The 20,383-nt window shown below is 41.1% G+C and overlaps 2 protein-coding genes across 4 annotated transcripts; one reads left to right on the top strand and one right to left on the bottom strand.

The window, feature by feature from the left end:
* Nucleotides 1-1,216: 1,216 nt before the first annotated feature.
* On the top strand, nt 1,217-12,481 carry LOC308108369 (bactericidal permeability-increasing protein-like). 3 transcript variants are annotated; one of them, XM_080461228.1, is made up of 18 exons: nt 1,259-1,491; nt 2,097-2,175; nt 2,251-2,295; nt 3,806-3,910; nt 3,987-4,101; nt 4,182-4,313; nt 4,402-4,557; nt 5,385-5,448; nt 5,589-5,649; nt 5,734-5,825; nt 5,910-6,086; nt 7,517-7,576; nt 7,663-7,830; nt 7,916-7,983; nt 8,080-8,122; nt 10,192-10,255; nt 11,132-11,208; nt 11,326-12,481. In XM_080461228.1, exons 4-18 carry the CDS (start codon nt 3,814-3,816, stop codon nt 11,365-11,367), a joined length of 1,416 nt encoding a protein of 471 aa, XP_080317354.1. In that variant the 5' UTR covers nt 1,259-1,491; nt 2,097-2,175; nt 2,251-2,295; nt 3,806-3,813; the 3' UTR covers nt 11,368-12,481. The 3 variants fall into 3 exon arrangements, with proteins under 3 accessions (XP_080317353.1, XP_080317352.1, XP_080317354.1); XM_080461227.1 differs by lacking the exon at nt 2,097-2,175 and having other exon boundaries at nt 1,217-1,491; XM_080461226.1 differs by lacking the exons at nt 2,097-2,175; nt 2,251-2,295 and having other exon boundaries at nt 1,217-1,491.
* cdk5rap1 (CDK5 regulatory subunit associated protein 1) lies at nt 12,113-19,795 on the bottom strand. Its single transcript, XM_080461224.1, has 13 exons — nt 19,379-19,795; nt 19,202-19,305; nt 18,893-18,927; nt 18,348-18,448; nt 18,073-18,283; nt 16,659-16,779; nt 15,726-15,956; nt 15,553-15,650; nt 15,412-15,467; nt 14,827-14,957; nt 14,588-14,737; nt 14,365-14,505; nt 12,113-12,391 (listed from the first exon to the last, which is right to left on the bottom strand). The coding sequence occupies exons 1-13, from the start codon at nt 19,620-19,622 to the stop codon at nt 12,284-12,286; spliced, it is 1,731 nt and encodes a 576-aa protein (XP_080317350.1). The 5' UTR covers nt 19,623-19,795; the 3' UTR covers nt 12,113-12,283.
* Nucleotides 19,796-20,383: the final 588 nt, after the last annotated feature.

The following is a 20,383-nucleotide window of genomic DNA, read 5'->3' as shown; positions in this document are numbered from 1 at the left end:
TAAGCTTTACAGTTTCAATCCGGTCCTTCAGCACTTTCAGTGCTCGCACCCTAATTACTGCAAAAAACTGGAAAAATTTTAACTATTCATCAAAACTTTCGCTTGTTTTTGCAATTTGGCCAATTCTGAGCCTGGTTCTGCAGTTTTCTTCCTATTAAAAAGATTATTTTTCCTTTCCACAGTCGCTTCTGCTTGCTCATGAGGATTTCTTGGGTTTTCTCTGTAAAACTGCCTTGAAATGACTGTTGTACTTGGCGCTATATGAATCATCACAAATTTATGGAAAAGCTCCGGCGAACTCAGGAATTTTTCCCTGCAACAATCACAAAAAAGGCCCTGGAAATCCTGGAGGGACTGTCCTTTAAATTGTGATCGTACAGCCAGGGAGACCGTCGGATGTCCTCACACAAGGGCCCAGTGGGCTCTGGCTCTGGCTCTGGCTCTGGCGCAGTCAAAGCGCTGTATGTTGATCGAGCACACGTGTGGTCGGCGCACTGTGGCGCATGCGCGGCCAGAGCGCACAGTCCATGGGGTTTAAAAGGTTGGGCTGGGGGACCACCCTCGTGCACAGTCGTGGATGGCGATATTTACATCACATGGACCGAAGTGGACGCACGGAAAGTATAGAAGGGCCTATAAAGTCATAGCTGGACGTCCCCAGACACCAGGTGCTTTGGAAAGACAACACCTGTTATTCTTGTGGTTGTTGCCACAATATAAACTGAAGAAGACTAAGAAAATGAGAGCGATAGGTTGGAGACCTTACTCTCATTCAATTGACTTGTGTTTGTTTCCTTTGTATTTCTTAAGAAGCCTGTGTGCGTCCAAACCCTGACCCACATTTGGCTCAGTCTCACAAATGTCCACAGCAGTCTCAGTAACTTGTCTTGTGTCCTTGAGCATTCAAGTATTCAGCAGCCCAAATGCAACAACAAAAAAGGTAAAAGAGGCAGGTTAGTAATTGCATTAACACTAAAGGTTAGTACAGAAAAGACTTTTAATTTAAAATCTGTATAATCTACAGAAACATAGAAGGCCTGCAGAAAGTTTGGAGCAGTGGAAAAAACAAAACAAATATTAAACGCTAATGTCTGAGTTTCAGATTTTTTATTACTTTTTTTTTTTTGCTTTGAAGCTGAAACCACTTGGGTTTTTCTCTGAAGCGCTTTACTTCCTGATGTGATGATTGACAAGAAATCCAAACAAGGAAGTCGAAGCAATCAAATAATGCAAGAGGCCTGAAATGTGTACAGCACACAGAGCTCAGAGATTTCTCAACCACTGTGACTGTGTGCAGATTATGGAGCAAGCAGAAGGAGATAAGTGAAGTTCCAGGATTGTGCTGCTGGGCCACTCCCCCTGCAGGACTTCAGTTCCTGATTAACTAAGTGAGTTAAAGGCCATGCGCCTCGCCTTCCTCTTTCACTTTACTCAGCTGGCGCCTCGGTGAAACATCACCCGGGGAAATCTTCTGAACCCAGCTAACTTCAGGTGAGTGTGCATGTCTGTACCTGACAGATCAGGTTTTTAATGTGTAAATTTGAAGAAATATAGAAGCAAAACAACCTGAGGTGAAGATTAGAGATCCAAGCTCAGTTGAATTCCCTCTTCAAACCTGATTTCTGTATTTATATAAAGGTTCTTTTTCTGTTTTTGTTGGGTAAAGTGTTCAGATGAGGACTGATGGACTTCAGATTTTTTCCAGTTAAATACTTGGAAACACTTGGTTTGTGTAGTCAGAGATGATGAGTGCCTCAGTTTGTGTTTGATTATTTGAGTTTCACCTGTGAAAGAATCTGCCAGTTGATTTAAAAACAAGGAATAACCAACCTCGTCCTACTTCCTAAAAACTGAGCAGTTAAAAGCACCAGCGTGAAAGCAGAAGTTGTTAAAATGTTTATGATTTTTTTTATATTGCTAACAGTCCTGTGTTCAAAAAGGCTTCTTCAACATGCTTTTATTTTTTTGATCATTATTTCTTAAGCCTGCAACTTTTCAGTTTTCCACATTCACACTTGATAACAACTTCAAGCACTGGATCTCACATTAATTCAATAAACTCCAGTCTAACACAGATCATGTGGTTTTATCTGCAGTAATAAACTGAAGCAGAAATCCCCTGTTTCTCTTGGAGTGCTTCATACGGAGGAGAAACAAACATGTCATCAACTAAATGTAAAGTTTATCTCGTGTTTGTTCAGACCAAGCCCATACAATCCAGTATTATAATACACCTTCATTCTGTTTCAGATAACAACACAATTTCATAATCAGAGATCCTAGTGACGACCATATGTACGTATAATCTCCAAACTTTAAAACTAACCCCAGTTTGAACTTGGACTAAAAACTACCACACCTAGAAGAGTACTTGAGGATCAGAGACCTGTAGATAATGTCCATTCTCCATTGGACACGGTGGACAGTCATCATCAGACAATGCAGAGGGAATCATTGAGACAGTTTTCAGGCCCAAACCTAAAGCTAAGGTCATTTGCGTTCATTCAGTGCAGGATTGTGATATTCACTTCAGGCCCCTTGTAGCGCAACATTATGGAATGATGTAATACATTTTCAACTCATTATGTAATAACGCCGCATTTTGTAATAATCTGCCACATTTTGTAATTGTGTGTAAATCGGGGAAAACACAACTTTTCTGAAATGTTGCTACTGCACATGCACACCACGGCTGTAGTATAATAGTAGTAATAGTTCTTCTGCACATACTCAGTAGCTGGCCAGTAACAACAATGTTTTCCTCCAGAGTGCCATGACTGCCAGTCCTTATTCTTCTGGGACTTGGTCCTTTATTAGGTGACAGTTGCCGTAATAACAATTAAACTTTATTGTCTGTCCACCAGAATGTATGTGTGCTCCAATTGTTAATGTTAATAGCGTTTTATTCTCTTTGCACTTGTGTGTATGGTTTCAATACGGAACCAAAGAACAGCACCTACTAATGGCCCAAGATTAAAACTACATTGTTTTCTGCATTTCTGCCGTTTCCATGAAAAAATACATCGTTTTCAAAACATTGCAGCGTAAACACAAATTTCTTCTCAATGTGTTTTCACAAGAAACATTGTTGTGTGAACTGGGCCTCAGTTCAGGGATCACGACTTTATCCTGTATTGAATCATCCCAGTAAAACTGGAGCGATTAATCATTCCAAATCTTTTGTCACTTACCACCTTGTTTCCGCAGCTTTCAGTCGACACACATACTGATGCTAATCTGAATCTGCCAGCACAAAAGTAACTACCTCACTTAGAGTTAGTTACTTTTTTAGTAAACTAAAGTGGATGCAATGAACAGAAAATGGCCCATGGTGATGTAATACAGTATGTCCACTACTCACACTAAAACAGTGTGACTTACATTGGACAAACTAGGAACAACAGTTTGCTCAGTCTTTGTCATGTCATGTTGGGACATCCTGATTGGACGCTGTGTCAGCTGAGTTTTGGGCTGGGATCCATATTTTTGACCCTTCTGATTCATTGTGTTTGTTCTGATAAGGACAATGTTTTTTCTAGATGTCCAGTCTCTAACACAACTTTGTGCTTGATTGTGAATTGTTACTGGTATGGAGGATAGACTACATCATAATGCAACAAAAACTACCATCCTCTACTTAAGCAAGAAATTGCTTCACAAGCTTTCAACATCAAACGGCAAAAATTCCAACCAGTCTAAAAAGCAGAACTTTGGTCTTTCTCAAAGCGACTGAATCAGGTCAATTGGTTTTGTTTACAGGAAAAGGTTCACTTGAATGTTCAGAATCTTGTCCTTTTCCTTCCAGACGTCAGGATGTTGCAGTGCTTGGCTCTGTTGGTTCTCCTTCCTGTGACTGTCAGCATCAGTCCTGGAGTAAAAGTGGAACTGACTCAGAAAGGCCTTGACTATGGTAAGGTGCTAGACAAAACCTTAAATCATCTCCTTTCTCATAGACTCCTGGTCTAATTCTCTCGCCTTTTTGCCAGGGCGACAGCTGGGTATAGCTTCCATTCAGTCGAAACTGAAGTCTATCAAAATCCAAGATATGTCTGGATCGACCAAAGTCTCTCCCATCGGGAAAGTCAAATACTCTTTGTCAGAGTAAGACAGCAATCTTTTCAAGTGATATATCTAGCTGGGATGCTTCCTACACTAACAGTTAAACATATGGTCTTTTTCAGGATGCAAATAACAGACGCAGGATTGCCAAAGTCTGCGTTGGATCTGGAGACGGGAATCGGAGTGCAACTGTCTATCGGTGAAGCCTTCATGAGTTTGCGTGGAAAATGGAGGGTCAAGTACCTCCGAGTCATGTGAGTGATTGAAGATCTGGTCATGCAGAACATTTTCTGATTAAAGACGTGGTTTCTTCTCAAGCAAGCTCTTCTCTCCTCTCCACAGAAAGGACCGCGGTTCTTTCGACCTCAAAGTGAATGGACTCACGATCACAACAGGCATCAAAATCGAGAGCGACGACACGGGCCGACCAGTGGTCAGTGCCGTCGGCTGCTCGGCCTCCGTTGGAGGCGTAAATATCAAGTTTCATGGTGGAGCCAGGTACCAGTAATCCTCTACTACAGTGATTCCCAACCGTTCTCTTGAGGAAGCCACATTTTTACCATTGTAAACCTCAGCCATTAAAAACCTTGTTAAGAGCTACTATGAGCATGCCAGACCAATAGGGGGCAGTGTGACGAGAAGCATGAAGTCATGCTAGCCAATCAGAATCCTGGAAACGCAGCTCGTACACGTATGACGCTTCTGTCGCATACTGTGACGTCAAACCCCGCCTCCCTCTGAGTGTCGATATGCAAATACAAAGATGTAGTTTTTTCCAAATCTCCACTTTGGCCAGAGTTTTCATATATTATCATTTTCGATAACTTGTAGCTTCGCTTACGTGCAAACAAAAGGCCCAAACTTACTGAAACATCACCGTTTTCATTTGTGTTTGTTGTAGTGTAAACGGGACTCCAAACTTTGATTCCCCCATTTTTCAGCTCTTATTTTGTTCATTGCTTCTATGAAGACACATCCGATGTACAGGAACTCTCTTGGTACTTTTTCTTTATTCTTTTTGACCAATTCATCCTTGTCTTTCGCCTGACGTGCTGCCATTTTTTTGACACTTGGAAATAATAAGTTAGTGATACACTTGTAATGTTAACAACACTTAAACTTAGAAGTTTTGTGACCAAAATGAATTAAATGCTGACTAAATTATACACCTCTTAAAATCAGAAGGGCTTCGCAACCCTGCATGAATGTGTAGCACGGCTCGTGGGGGCCGGCACCCCTGGTTGGGAATAACTGCTCGACTGGACGTTGTATGAGAAGGAAAGTGAGTTTCTTGTCGTCACAAATGGTGTCTTTGTTGGTCCCAGCTGGCTGTACAATCTGTTCAGAAAGGCCATCGATAAGGCTTTGCGTAAGTCCCTGGAGAAACAGGTGAGAGCCAACCAGCCTCCTTTATTTTCTATTGTAAACACACACACACACACACACACACACACACAAAACTGCATGTGCTTTTTTTTAGCTTTTATTTGGAGTCTTGATAAACTTTTGGTTCTCGTCTATTATTTCAGATCTGCCCTCTGATAGGCAGTGCAGTATCAGACTTGAACCCTGAGCTGAAGACCATGAATGGTAAAAACACCCTGTTTTATCAGTTATTTTGCTCGGTCACCGCCTCTGCATAGAACAAATAAATAAGCATCAGTCTCCTTGCAGTCTTGGCGAAGGTGGACCAGTACGCAGAGATTGAATATTCCATGGTGTCGTCGCCCATCATTTCAAATACTTCTTTATATTTGAATCTGAAGGTAGAGTACTTTACACACCTGAATGGAAAAACCCTTTTAGATAAAGTTCAAATGTCACATTTCCTGTGTGTGTTTTATTTTTAGGGTGAATTTTACAACATCGGGAAACATCAAGAGCCTCCGTTCTCTCCCAAGGACTTTTCCATGCCGACTGAGGCCAACAACATGATGTACTTGGGAATGTCGGCCTTTACCGTCAACTCGGGGGCGTTCGTCTACATGACAGCCGGAGTGCTCAGCCTCTCCGTCACTGATGACATGGTTAGAAGATTCCTGGAGTCTCTCTAACAAATACAGCTCCTTTCAGTTGAAGTGCAACTCACAGCCGGGTTGATCTCAACTGGGCCAGAGCTGGAAAATGACCACAGGAATAAACAAAACCCAAACTTCCCCTTTGTTTTAGTGCAAAAAAGACATAATGAAAGTAGTAACAATTAATGCTTCTGTCTCATATGCTGAATAATTCAATTGGAAATCCTGTTTGCCACAGATTTTGGCTTATGTTGGTGAACGCCTGTTGGTTTTAGGATGTTTTCTGAAGCCTCGCATATGCATATTTCCCTAAACTCATCAAAAAAGATTGCTGGCTTTCACCGGCTTGCAAATTTTTCTCAAAATTAAATAAAATGAATTTGTAGAAATAAACTAAATAAAAAGAACTTGGTGAGTGTCCTATACAAGTGACATTTGAAAATTTATTGAAAGGGTCAGGGATGTGATGTGAACAAATCTAGCAAATCAAATTCAGACTATTTTAGCAAGTATGTAGTTTCTAATAAACTCCTGATATCTACACTTGAGTTCATGAACTGATCTTCCTGATTCTTGGACTTCAAACCAATATTTCCCGTTTTCAGGTTCAGTTCCGTACAGTCACTTGAATTTCAGCATTCATGCGTATTTCAGAAACAATGCAAAAGGAACCGCAGAAGATCCCATTTTTGAAATAATTATAACCTGTGAAGTGGAAAAATGACAAATTATCTACAGCAAAAGAAGTGGTTCCTGCTTTGAGAACAAATTTGTGTGTTAGAGATGTCCCAAGGTGACCAAACAGGTTGGCTTTTCTGGAATTATTCACTTAACATCAAGAAAGAAAGAAATATTTTCCTCTTAAGTTTGCCTCATTCCCTTCCTGATGTCAAAATGAACAGACTGATTTAGTCCGCCACTGATTCGCTGTCAGTGGTGTCCATCAAACTCCGAGCCAATTTGACGCAGGCTGTTAAACGATCCTGCATCTAATGTGTGTGTGTCTGGACACAATCTGTTTTAATGGAAATGAAACCAAGTCCATATAAACACAACTATGCAGTTGTTGACCCTCCAGAGGCCGCCAGTGTTGTTGTCCCTCTACTTGTGCGTGTGCAGAACTACTTACTACAGCTGGAGTGTGCATGCGCAGTAGCAGCGTTTCAGAAACGTTACGTTTTCCTCGGGGCATTTTCGCACATCACAAGTGGCTGATATCAGCAATCCTATTCTGGATCCCAGGAATAAACAATACACAAAAACATCAAACATTCTGAGGTGCAGTGAGAGTCTGTGGTCACTCCTCCATCTGCGATTTGTCCACAACTTTCAAGACCCGACAAAAGATTTCATCACGATTGTTTCTTTTGACCGATGAGATCACGGTTTACTCCACAAGATCTCACTGATTGTTGATCTTTCTCGTCTTTTCACCACAGATCCCGAAAAGTTCTCCCTTCCGACTCACCACCAAGTCGTTCGGCGTCTTCGTGCCACAAGTAGCCACCTACTCCACCACCTTTTTAAAAGCTACAGATACCTTTAGCAGTGCCGCAAACCAGTTCACTGCACATTTCATACTTAGGTTAAGGAGAAATTCCCCAATCTGCCGATGAAGCTGCTGGTGAAGACGGTGAGGAGCCCCACCATCACGTTTGAACCCGACAACATGACAATCCAGGCCACTGCCTCGGTGACAGCCTACGCCATCCAGCCCAACGCCACGCTCTCTCCTCTCTTCATCCTGAACTTGGTAAGTCATCCGGCTGACGAGATGAAAGCCTCTTTGCTTGTCTGGAGGAAAAACACTTCAACCCCGCTAACTACCTTCCTGACAGGAGAGCGGCGTCGGCGGCCGAGTGTTTGTCAGCGGAATAAAGCTGGCCGGAGAAGTCACCCTCCACAAGTGAGTTACAAAAAAGGAAAGAAATAAACTGAGGCTGAACTCTGACCCCTTGTAAAAATGGAAATGACATTGTAATTTTGTCCCTCATTTGCACAGAATGAATATGACCCTCGTCACCAGTTACGTTGGAGCGTTTCAGGTAAGAACTGCACTCTGACACGAGCCGTCAATACAGTCCAGCACGAAATGGTTCCACATCAGGAAGGTAAATCTGACCCGATTAGAATTTAGAAAAGAGGCAAGCACATAAAATGAAGTGTTGAAATCACGAATGAATCCCTGCTGCTCAAAGTAGAGATCTCTGATTCCTGTTTCAAATCCAGTACCAGCTAAAATAACAGCTGGAATCCTCAATATATGTGGAAGAGTAACTTCAAATTTATGTGTAAGAGAAAGAACTCAAAGCTGTGAAATTCTCAGTCAAGACCAAGGTCGTGTCTCTTTTAGTGCTCGAGCTCCGAACATGACTGTGTTCACGATCAGCCGTCATCTGAACACATCTCATCCTCGCGGTTAAAGATCCAAGCAGAAGAGCACACGGTAGATTTAAAAAAACGATTAAAGCAAGGTTTTTATTGAAATACAAAGAAATGACACAGGAGAATCAAAGTATATTTATGTATGTATTTTTTGAGAAAACTAACTGATATATAAGGGAGAGCAGCTCTGTAGGTCTCTGGGATTTTATAGTCATTTTGTTTGATATTTGCTGTTTGCTTTTGAAATGAAATGAAGTTTTATTTTGGTTGTTTACATTCACCAATTGCATATTCCCTTCAAGAACACAACCAAAAAAGGGTTTGGGCAGAAGCAATGCTTTTTTTATTTTTTTCAGCCCACCCTGTACATCACATCAACTCAACAACAATAAACAAATAAACTTTTGCCACGATGCTCACCTTCATCTATAACCTTCTCTAAATGTTTTTTTTCTTCTTTCAATTAAGGAAATGTACTGCAGGGACTATTCACATAATTGATATGTATTAATCATATCACATTTTAGAGATTTTTTGAATTTTAAGAGAATGGATTAAATTAAATTGATCACTAAGATCGTTCCATAATGTCACCCCAACAACTGAAACACACTTTTGTTTGATGTTGGTTCTTATTTTGTGAATTTCAAACCGAAGCAAACCTCTAGAATTATAATGTCCTCTTCTTAAAAAGGATTGGATGCTCATGTGAAAGTTCCCATTCACAGCACCAAACATAATTTCCAGCAATGTTATCTTAACTATATCCATAAATTTTAATTGTTCGGCTCTTATAAAGAGTCGATTTGTCGGAATCCAGCGTTATTTATTTTTCTTTTTTGTAGTTTAACGATTGGGTTCAGGTTTGTTTTACAAGCAAACCAAACAAATTTCTGAGCAATATAATAAGTATGGTAGCACAAGAGAGGAGTACAATATATACAGACATTTCTGTTCAGTAAAGTTTTAATATTATATAATATACCAACGGTTTTTGACAGCTTAGACTTAACGTACTGTACATGTGGTTTCCAACATGGCTGATAATTGGTGTTAATTTTCAATAGAAAAGATGAATTGATATAAAGGGGCAGTGTATATAAGTTAATCTTCTTTCTGCTCCCTCTCATTCAGGATTTATTTTTCTTTTTTCTTTTTACAATTAATTAAATAAACTAAACCTAAAAAAAAGTAATTGTGCTGGCTGCCTTTTAATAGGACCTAAATAGCACAACATCTTTTAACTTTGACAAATAAACACATATTTAGAATGCAAACGTCAATATTTTAACATGACAATCAATCCAAAAACACAAGGTATTGATATTTTGGTGTCAGTCTGCACATCACCAGTCTGCTGATTTCAAAAGTAAAATAAAACTTTTTCCGATTTGTTTTAAAATAATGTATAGGGTTGATTGAAAAGTAGGAATGTAAATCAAAGTTAAGTCACTTTATGTGCATTAGGTGGCAGTAGTGAGTTGCTGTAGTATCCAGTTTGAACATCAAGGCTTGGGTTTCACATTGTGAGAACATCAGGCACAGCTCAGCTAAAGTGTTCAAGCTTGTTACATAACATGTGGGAAATTAAAATAAGACCTTGAAACCCATTTAGCTTCAGGACTTCGCTCCACAACGGACTTTTCATTTGATTCCAGTAAAGTTACTCTCACACGCATGTCGTATTCAGAAAGAAATCTGTAAACATGAACTGAACTTAATCCTGCAGGTCGAATCACTCAACAACATCTTCAAGCTGGTCCTCGATCTGGTGATATTACCCAACCTCAATGGTAAGTCATCGATTTAAAATTTTTTTAAACTTCATTCATTATTTGGTTTCAGAGGATTTTAGTTGGTTTGCAGTCAAAATATTTCTTCTTGTGCCTCAAACTGACACAACAATGAACATAACTTATGTGAGGAATCACAACTTGTCTGTCAAAGTGATTGAAAACTATTTTCTGAGTCACACAGTATCTCGTGTTTCCGGTATTTTCTCTTCAGATCGGGAAAGTTAGGTTGGAAGCATTGCTGGCTCGCGATACTGAAGCTGAAATTAAGAAACGATCGATCCATTTTCACTTTAACTGAGTTATCAGCTTATCAGAATACATCATAAGGAAACACTTTAATGCTAATCTATAGATGCTGACTTAATGAGTGAACTCGTGATAATGTCTCAGGAACATCCCACTATCTAAGTGGGAACTTCCCAGTTCAACAATGTTTAGATATGTTCTTAAAACTAGGAAATTAAGCTTTCAAACTTCCCAGTTAGGACACCAGCAATCCCAGGCACTTTTTCCGGGATAAATGGGAGTAACCTAGAGGATATTAAATTGTTGTTGACTGATTTAATGAAAATTTCCTTTTAATTCTCAATATTTACATCAGATATGAGGTTCAAATGTCGTTAAAACCTGTAAACCAGTAAACCAATCGTGTACATGGTTTCAATCCATAATACTTGTGATGCGGAGGCTGCATGACATCCACGTCTGCTCTAATGAGTCTATAGAAATGAGCAGTACTGTTTTAAAACATTTATAGATCCAGATAACCTTTGTTACTTTTTGTTAGTAGTAATCCCTGCAGGAACTGCGATCAATCAACACAAGCACATTAAAAACAAGATGTTTCTGTAACCGAGACGTTTGTTTTCGCAGCGCGTCTTGCTGAAGGATATCCACTGCCGACCATTGGCAAGATGAAGCTTGTGAGCACTCAGCTTCACATCCTGAAGGTCAGATGATGGTATCCAGTAGTTTTATGCTTCACTCGGTCACAAATTTGGTTTAAAAAATAAAATCTCTACCCGATGAGCAGAATTCACAATGTGAGAGCTGTTTTTGGTTTGCAGGACTACATGCTGATTGGGACAGACGTTCAGTTCATGGTCTGAGCTGCACTCCCAGGAACGACCGTGGAAGAAGCAGCTCTTCATTGTTTTTTGACACAACCATCCTTTCTGGAACACGCCCCCTCCTCTGAAGCGCTTTCTGCTGACGGACGGAAAATTCTCCTTCCGAGCTTCGGACTCCTGTTTCTCTCCAAATGTGCTGATCTCCGACATCCTGCCTGCGGCGAGGAGCGTCCCATTAAGCTCTGTTCAATCACTCGGAAAGCCACAACAGGAAGAATAATGTGGCTCGTCCGTCCAGTGTTGATTTGTGATAAATACAAACACTTCACATTGAGATTCCTTCATTTAAAACGGTGTTCTTTCTCGTGCCACCTGATTTACACCACCCGTGACTACCTGCGTTTTTCTTTCTTCTTCCATAGTGTGTCCTCGGTTTACTCCAGCAGCTTTTCAGAAACAGCAGCTTGATGATTTTGTTGGTTTTTGTCTTTTTTTTTTTTCTTGATTGCTGTGCTTCAGACTTTTAACCTTTGGCCACCAGGAATTAAATTAGAGCTGTCAATGAACCATTTTTCAATTAGTTGATTGAACTTTCTGTGGGTTTCTGTATTTTATGAAGTATAGGTTATCCTTTAATTCATTGTCTGGTCATGTGACATATTAAGAAGCAACTTTGGAATGTTTAGGGTTAATTATGAAGAGAAAGTTAAATATGAGCTATTGAGTGCCTGTACAGTGTCCATGACGGATAACTTTTAATCCAGACAAAACCGTAATCATGAATAATCTTCTGCCACATTTGAAATTTATTTTAACTTCTGCAATATGTACATTGTTCATTTATTGTGGAGAGTTATCAGTTAAATGTTTTTATTTGTCATCACAGCAGTTCAGTTTAAATAAAGAAGGTTCATTTACAAAAGCAGCTCTCGGGAGTTTTCAGTCATGGCAGTGGTCACGAGGTCAGCAGGCCGTGCAGAGTGTCACACTGCCGCACAGCGTCTCTCAGGCGGCTGTGACCGAGCGCTCGACCTCTCAGGCTCTGGGAACTGGCCGACGAGATCTGAAACACACGAGGTATGAAATCATGAGGGACAACTTCCACTTGTCTGTCATTTTCTTTTCAAACGGATAAATGATATGATTAACCCTTTATGGATATAGTCATCATTTTGTGACTTCTAGTTTTAATCGGGGTTTGTTTATTTTCATCAATTCCCCCAAATCTGTCTTTCATAGTGCTGGAAATTCCTCCAGAGAAATGCACAATCACAGGGTTTTATCTCTGTTGACAATTTTATCGGTTATTTGCTGATTGTGATTCTGAGGAAGAAGATTTCTCAGCCACGGAGTCGAGCGGCGCGGCTTTACGTAATGCACCTGAACGCATCACTCACGGCCGTCAGCTACTGGAGTTCTGGGCCATGGGAAGCAGCACAAGACGAGGTCACGAAGAGCAGAAATATCACTTTTATGGCAAGTTTTGGAGAAGCAGAGGCTCAAAACAGTGTCTCTACATGCAGAAGTAGAATCTTGCAGCATGAAGCCCGTTAACCCGTAACCCTGCGTGCATGTGCTGGAGCAGCATTTTTGCCATCTACATAAAGCCTGTGTGTTTTCAAATAGTAGCATTTTCAGTGGCTCCGAGTACAGTTATGTAAACGGGGCCGAAGTTTTAAAGCACAATGTAATTTTGTCCGGTTAATCACTTCCCAACAGATTTTTCTTACAGATAATAACATTTAATCATGTTTTTTTCAGACTGACGCTAAAAGTGTTGAAATTCTACATTTTCAAAAACTATGAAGGTAACCTACAAAGCATTTCACTTCTGCTTAGGAAAGAAGGGACACCTCATTAACCCCTTATATAGCACTAGTCAAAATAGTTGGAGTGCAACTAAAGGGGTCATATTATATAGTTTTTCAACACTTTTACATGGTTCATGTTGGTCCAAAAACATTGTATTAACATTTTTTTCCCCCCAAATCCAGCTTGTCATCCATTTGAATATTGGATCATAGGAGCTACATTCAGAATCTGCTGTGTGTGTGAGCCTCCTTTAGCATAGAAACACTGACACATCCTTTACCAAAGGAGACCAGATCATGTTGCGGCGACATTTAAACCAGAGGTGTCCAACCTCGGTCCTGGAGGGCCGGTGTCCTGCAGGGTTGAGCTCTCTCCCAGTTGCAACACACCTGATTGCAATGAGGGGCTCGTTATTGGGCTTTTTCACAACCTTGTTGATGACATCATCATTAGATTCAGGTAAGCTGAAGCAGGGAGAGAACTAAAACATACAGGACAGGGGCTCTCCAGGACCGAGGTTGGAGACCCCTGATTTTAAGGGACCCGCTCATCCGAGCGTTCACGGAAACTCACAATGACTGAAAATCATGTTAAGCTGCCAAAGCAATAATATCCATTGAACAACTTTAAATAATCTTAACCCATATCCCAACTATGAGTGTTATGCAGATGTTGTCAAACGAACTCAGTAAAGCTTTAAAATTGTCTAAATTGTACAGATTTGTTGCTTGATTTCTGTAAAATATCTGCTACAACTTAGAAGCAATGGTAGTTTGAACAAGCTCTACTTGAACTAGTTTTATCTGGCAACCTGGTGATCAGGAGACAACAAAGCTTTTTTATTACGTAGAAAGAACATTCAGTTGTCTTTGTAAAACCGACTCTGAAAAGTGACACATAAAAAAATATGTCCTGAAATATTCAGCATGAATCTCAGCACAGAGGTAATCCAAAACAGGAGTGACCTACACTCTGAATTGTCCCTGAATGCATCTTGTTTATACTCCTCACCTGGCAGGTCACGGCCCAGAAGTGTGTCAGAGGGCTGATTGGTTAAGTTCCTCTCTGTTTTATGTGGTGCTATATAAATAAAGTTGAATTGAAATTGAATTGTTTTTCGTGGCCTGGCCGATCAAAAAAGTTAAAACGAAAGTAGACAATGAAATAACGGAAATAGAAATGCAGCCATGAGTTGAGTTGGAACTGCACACTTATATTTCCTACCTGCACCAGCACGTAGTCTCCAGCTGTGATGGGAGCCGCGCTGGAACCCGCAGGCTGAACGCTGACGTCTTCTTTGGGGAAAATCACCTTCATGTTGCCGTCGGTTCGCCCACACAGATCCTCGGCAGATCTTTTACTCTCCTGCTCAGAAGTAAACGAAAGTTATTCATCTAGAGCAGGAGAAAAACCACGCATGGTGCGATGATGTGCCTGCAGTACTCACTCCCTCCACCAGGACGAGCTGCATGCTGCCCACAAGCGCGGCGTTGACCTTCAGGGCTTCCTCTCTGAAGACGTCGATGCACTCGGCTAACCGGCGCTGCTTCACCTCGGCGGGCACGTCATCGTTCAGCCGATGGAAGGCCTGCGTTTTCTGACGAGATGAGAACAAAAACAGTGGAACGAACCTTGAAAATCTCAGAGCAGCCAGTGGAGAAGAACCGGCACGGGACACGCGCTCACCTTCCGCATGCTGTAGGCGAAGAGGAATCCTACGTTGAAGCCCACCGCCCGGATCAGAGAGAGCGTCTGCTGGTGGTCGTCCTCGCTTTCGCCACAGAAACCGGAGATGAAGTCGCTGCTCAGACTCACATCTGACACACAGAGAAGGAAAGACTTCAAGAATCTCCAGGATTTGGACCTTGATTACCCATTACGAGAACATCTTTGAGAAGCCCAAGAGAATTTTGGCATTTTTATTGGACTGAAGTCTCCAGGTGAGAGAGTGATGTAAATCCTTGTGTCATCAGCGTGGTTATGATGACACATTGTATTGCTATCAAACAACTAAGCCAGTGGGAGCAGGTTGCTGTTAACCAGGAGTGGGCCCAGTATGGAGCCTTGAGGAACTCCACCTGTAGTCTGGTTCAGCGCAGACTTGAAATGACCATTGACGCGACCCACATCAATAAATACACAGTCGGATGCAAATGGAGCCTTCTGTCAACTTTCTGAGTTCATTTTTGAGGAATTGTATCTATTTTCAGGGAACTTACTGTAGAATACCGCACAATACCAATAATGACCTGTGGGAGGTGTGTTGAGTACCTGGGATGATTTGCTTGATGTTCTTGACCAGGTCCAGATAAGCCTCTCGGGTGTATCTGGTAATTGAAGCAGTTCATATTTAACAGATTGAATCATTTTGATTGTTTGTTTTTTTAAATGAGAATACCAATGACCTCTTACCCACGACGCATTGCTTGCAGCACCTGGTTGCTTCCACTCTGAGCAGGCAGGTGAATCTGCTTACAGATGTTCCCTCGATCTGCGATCAGATGTAGAACCTGCGAAAGTCGACATCCACTCTTAGAACTTGGGACACGTTCGTTCTGAGGGCACGTTCAGGCGGTCGATTGAACCTCGTCTGGGAAATCTTTGGGGTGAGGAGAGGTGAAGCGGATCCGCATGTCGGGGTTGATGCGGGACACCTGGTCCAGCAGGTCGGAGAACCGCAGACCGCCTCGCTTTGACTGGTAGATGGTCTTGAAGCCGCGACTCAGCTTCGTGGGCGAAGAGCCACAGAAGTTCTCCTGCGAAGTGTCCCGGTAGCTGTTCACGTTCTGACCCAGCAACGTCACCTCCTTCACACCCTGAACGCCAAGCACCCAACACAAACACCATCAAGTCCATCAAATCAGAGGAACAGAACCAGAATCTGTGGATATGCTACATGCTCATCTCAAAATTTTACAACATACATTTACAGCTCATATCAAAGATCGATTTACTACACCACCTTGTGGTAAGGAGTGGTACTGCAACACTGGATGGCATTATGCTCATTCGTCATCTCGTATAGAGGTTTTTTTCCTCACAATACAGAAGCATCTCACATGATTATTGATGGGATTATTTTTTAATGCTACTATTAGCAAATGTTTCACCTTAGCTCACCATGCTAACAAGTAACATTTAAGTACAGTCAACATGTTGGCAGAAGAACGTTGTTCAAATATTCACAAAGACATTTTCCCTCTTCATGTGTCTCACCAGAAAAATGTCTTTTTGTTCCAGACAATAGCATTAAAGCTAACAGCTAACAAAAACAGAAACCATTGAATGTTACAAATGTACAGCAGGATTCTCCAAACAGCTGAAAAGAGCAGCTTTCTAACACATTTCTGAACATTTTATCTGCAAGTTGCAGCATTTTTTACACACAGCAGTGAAAATCCTGCAAAACCTCCCATTCAAAACCAACAACGAGAAGACTTCAGGGTTTAGGTGTTTTCAATAATCCACAGTCTCAAATCTGGAAGGTCCACGTCTACGTGGTTTTAGTTCAACTCCACCTGGTCTGACAGAACTCGGATTTCCTCCATAATGGAGCTGAACGGTCGACTTCTCTCCCTCCCGCGAGTGAACGGCACGATGCAGTAACTGCACATGTTGTCACAGCCTCGCATGATGGAGCTGAAACACACACACATAAGATTGACTTCAGAGTTTTGGAGAAAATTTGGAGAAAAGCAGAGAAACTGTTCTCATGATGACAAAAACATAGAAATCTCGGGGTAAAAACACTATAATTATGTCTACGTGTAAAAACATAAATTAGTTTTAATACACGAGTGAGACATCTATATTGTTTTTCCCGCTCTTCATACTGCATTCTTTGACAAATTTTCCTTACAGCCCGTTACTGTTCTAGCTAATTTCACAATTTTAGCCGTTTCCTGCCTTTTTAGCAGTTTTGCCACTTGAGCCGTTTATTCAGATATCATAGCTGTTAGCGTTTTGCTGATTTGAATAATTTTAGCTATTAAGCTACCTTCATATGTTTTAGTAGGTTTAGCATTGTGAGCCAAATTAGCAATTTTATGACACTTTTTCATTTATATTTAGTTGTTTCAACAGTGTTTCTCAATTTTGGCCATTTCCACCATTTCTGCTATATTTAGCTATCATAGCTGTTGGCGTTTTGCTGATGAACTAGTTTTAGTCGTTCCATTTTATTAAGTTTTAAACATTATAGTAATTATAGCCATTAGGCTAGCTCCATCTCTTACATGCTTAGCATTGTTAGCCAAATTAAGAAATCTTTATTTTGTCGATTTAACAGTTTTTCTCAATTTCTGTCAATTTAGCGGTTGAAAATGGTAAAAACCCACAGCTATTTTTCTTTTAAAATTTTTAGACAGTTTAGCTGATATTTAAAATGGTGTTAGCTTTTTGCTGTTTATTCTTTCAAACAGGCTATTTTAATGGTTTTCCAAATGGTTTTAGCCATTTTATAGTTTTTATCCATTTTAATAGGCTTAGCCATTTTAGCCTTTATCTGGTTTAGCATTGTACCCATTTTTGCAGTTTTGTTTATTTCTGACTTTTTAAAGTTGTTTTAACATTGTTTTCTCACTTTCAGTCAGTTTAACTGTTTTGGCTATTTTTGTGGATTATCTTCTTCAGCCTACTTATAGTTTTGTCCGTTTTAGCAATCAAGCATCTTCATCATAACTTTCATGTTACAAATTCAAACGCATCAGTAAACCAGCGTTCCTGGTAGTAAACTCATTTTTATTGTTCCATGTTGAATGAAACTGTGTTTTTCTTCCAAGATATTCTTTATTAAATGTATTCAGCGATAGCTTTTTCCCCAATTGGATCAATTGGAATCACCTCCAGTGTCTTGGAAGCATTTTAACCTCCAACTTTGGAATTGGAACTCTCCCAAATTCATGAGTTTAGTTAATCAACCGTCAAACGTACACGAAGGCGCTGTTCCCTCGAGCAGCATGGTGCACGGGCATGACATCGGCGTACGTCTCCTCTAACGACAGCAGCACGTTGCTCGCCTGCTGACCTCCGTCAGCCACCGTCAGGAGGCGCGGGAGATCCCGGTAAGCGTCCGGCCCGGCGAGGACGTCCACCAGCTTCTCCCGCTCCAGGAGCTCGGTCTTCAGCCTCTCGGCCATGCAGCCTGCACGGAGCATCCGGTTAGAGCGCCACAGAGATCAGAAACACATCAGCCTGCAGAGTCGTACCTAAGATACCGATTTTCATGGGCGTGTGACTCTTCACTCGCTTCTTCTTCATGGCTGTTAGCTGTTGTAGGCGGTTCCAAATGGTCTGTTCGGCCTTTTCTCTGTTCGGAAACGGATCAGTTTCATCTTCCTTCACTAACATCCAGATTATAGAGCAACTTCCTCCACTAGCATCCAGATTACAGAGCATCTTCCTTCTATTAACATCCAGATTACAGAGCATCTTCCTTCTACTAACATCCAGATTACAGAGCATCTTAATCCTACTAACATCCAGATTACAGAGCATCTTCCTTCTATTAACATCCAGATTACAGAGCATCTTCCTTCTACTAACATCCAGATTACAGAGCATCTTCCTTCTACTAACATCCAGATTACAAAGCATCTTAATCCTACTAATGTCCACATTATAGAGCATCTTCCTTCTATTGACTTCCACATTTTAGAGCATCTTCCTCCACTAACATTCAGATTATAGAGCGTCTTCCTCCTACTAGCTGCTTTCCTGGATTGCATTCCAGATGTTGGGTGTAACTTCTCACCTTATGGAGCACGTTACCAGCAGAACAACATCAGCCTGCAAGCGCGCGCACACACACACACACACACACACACACACACACACACACCACACACACACACACACACACACACACACACACACACACACACACACACACACACACACACACACACACACACACACACACACACACACACACACACACACACACACACACACACACTCACACACACACACACACACACACACACACACACACACAAAGAGAGATTAATTAGACTGAAACAGGTGACAGAAATGTGAAACTCTCCTTGTAATCCAGCTGTACCTCGTTTAAGGAAGCAGTGCGCTGATAGCCTTTCTTCTGCAGGATGGACCAGGCGATCTGTGTGTCGCTGACATTCATCTGGCATCCGTAGGTTTCAAAATACACTGCAGACCACAATCAGAACAATCAGTTAAACAACACATGTCTGCAGATGTTCTCCCAGAGCTGCACACTGACCTTTCCTGGAGGTCCCCACGTGCAGATCTTCACCCAGGTACTCATGTGTCTCTGTGAGATGTTCCTCTGCAGTTCTCTGAGTGTGTGGGAGTCCCCTGATGAAGTCCTTGAAGTCTGGACCAGAAGACACGTGTCCTCTGAACTCATCCCTCCTCTTCTGTGAGGAGTTCAATCTGAGCTGCGCGCACCTGACAGGTAACCTCTGGACGGTAAACAGTGACGGGAAAGTCCTCAGGAGCTCCATGACGTCTTGCTCTTCTCATAAGTGCAGATAATAATCTTCAGATGTGGTCGCACACAAACATTTTGGAGATTAAAAGAAAAGAAGTCTGTGTTTAACGAGTTCCAGTAAAGAAGAGAAGCGAAGAAATGTCACACAACAGGAACAACATGTGGAGCCAAAGATGATTGAAGGACAAGAAAAATCCCTCCTCCGTCTCCACCGTTCGCATCATACAGTCCTGAGATTAGAATGAGGATTACATTTGAGAAAGAGCAGATTAAAGAAAGAAGTTTTCTGTTGTCGTTCATTAATTTATGAGAGTAAGTATTAGACATGGACTCAAAACAAAATTGGATTTGTTTGTTATTGTTGTAATAAATTAGTGAATGAATTCTGGTAATAAGAAACACGAGAATAACATAATTAATGATATTCCTTTTCTCTCATGATCAGTCTGATCTGCAACACTGAATTATTATCTATTTTACAGCTAAAAGAAGACTGGGAGAAATTAGCTATTGAACATTAGTAAGATAATTTGTTATATTAACATATACCGCATTTTGTCTCCATGTAAATTGTTCATTGTTACTGGATTTCTGTGTATGACTTCATTGGGATTATTTATTTAAATTTGAAGTTATTTGAATTTTAACAGAATCAACCGGAACCTTTGTGTTTGTAATGTCTACAAATTGATTAACAAAGCCACGCATGTGCACATTAGAAGATAACCCTTCGCTGATTCATTTATAATTAGAATCTAGTTATTATTAAAGTTT

This window comes from Lipophrys pholis (assembly GCF_963383615.2).
Source record: "Lipophrys pholis genome assembly, chromosome: 4".
Lineage (NCBI taxonomy): Eukaryota > Metazoa > Chordata > Actinopteri > Blenniiformes > Blenniidae > Lipophrys > Lipophrys pholis.
Note: the sequence above shows the minus strand (reverse complement) of the source record. Positions and strands in the feature narration are given on the sequence as shown.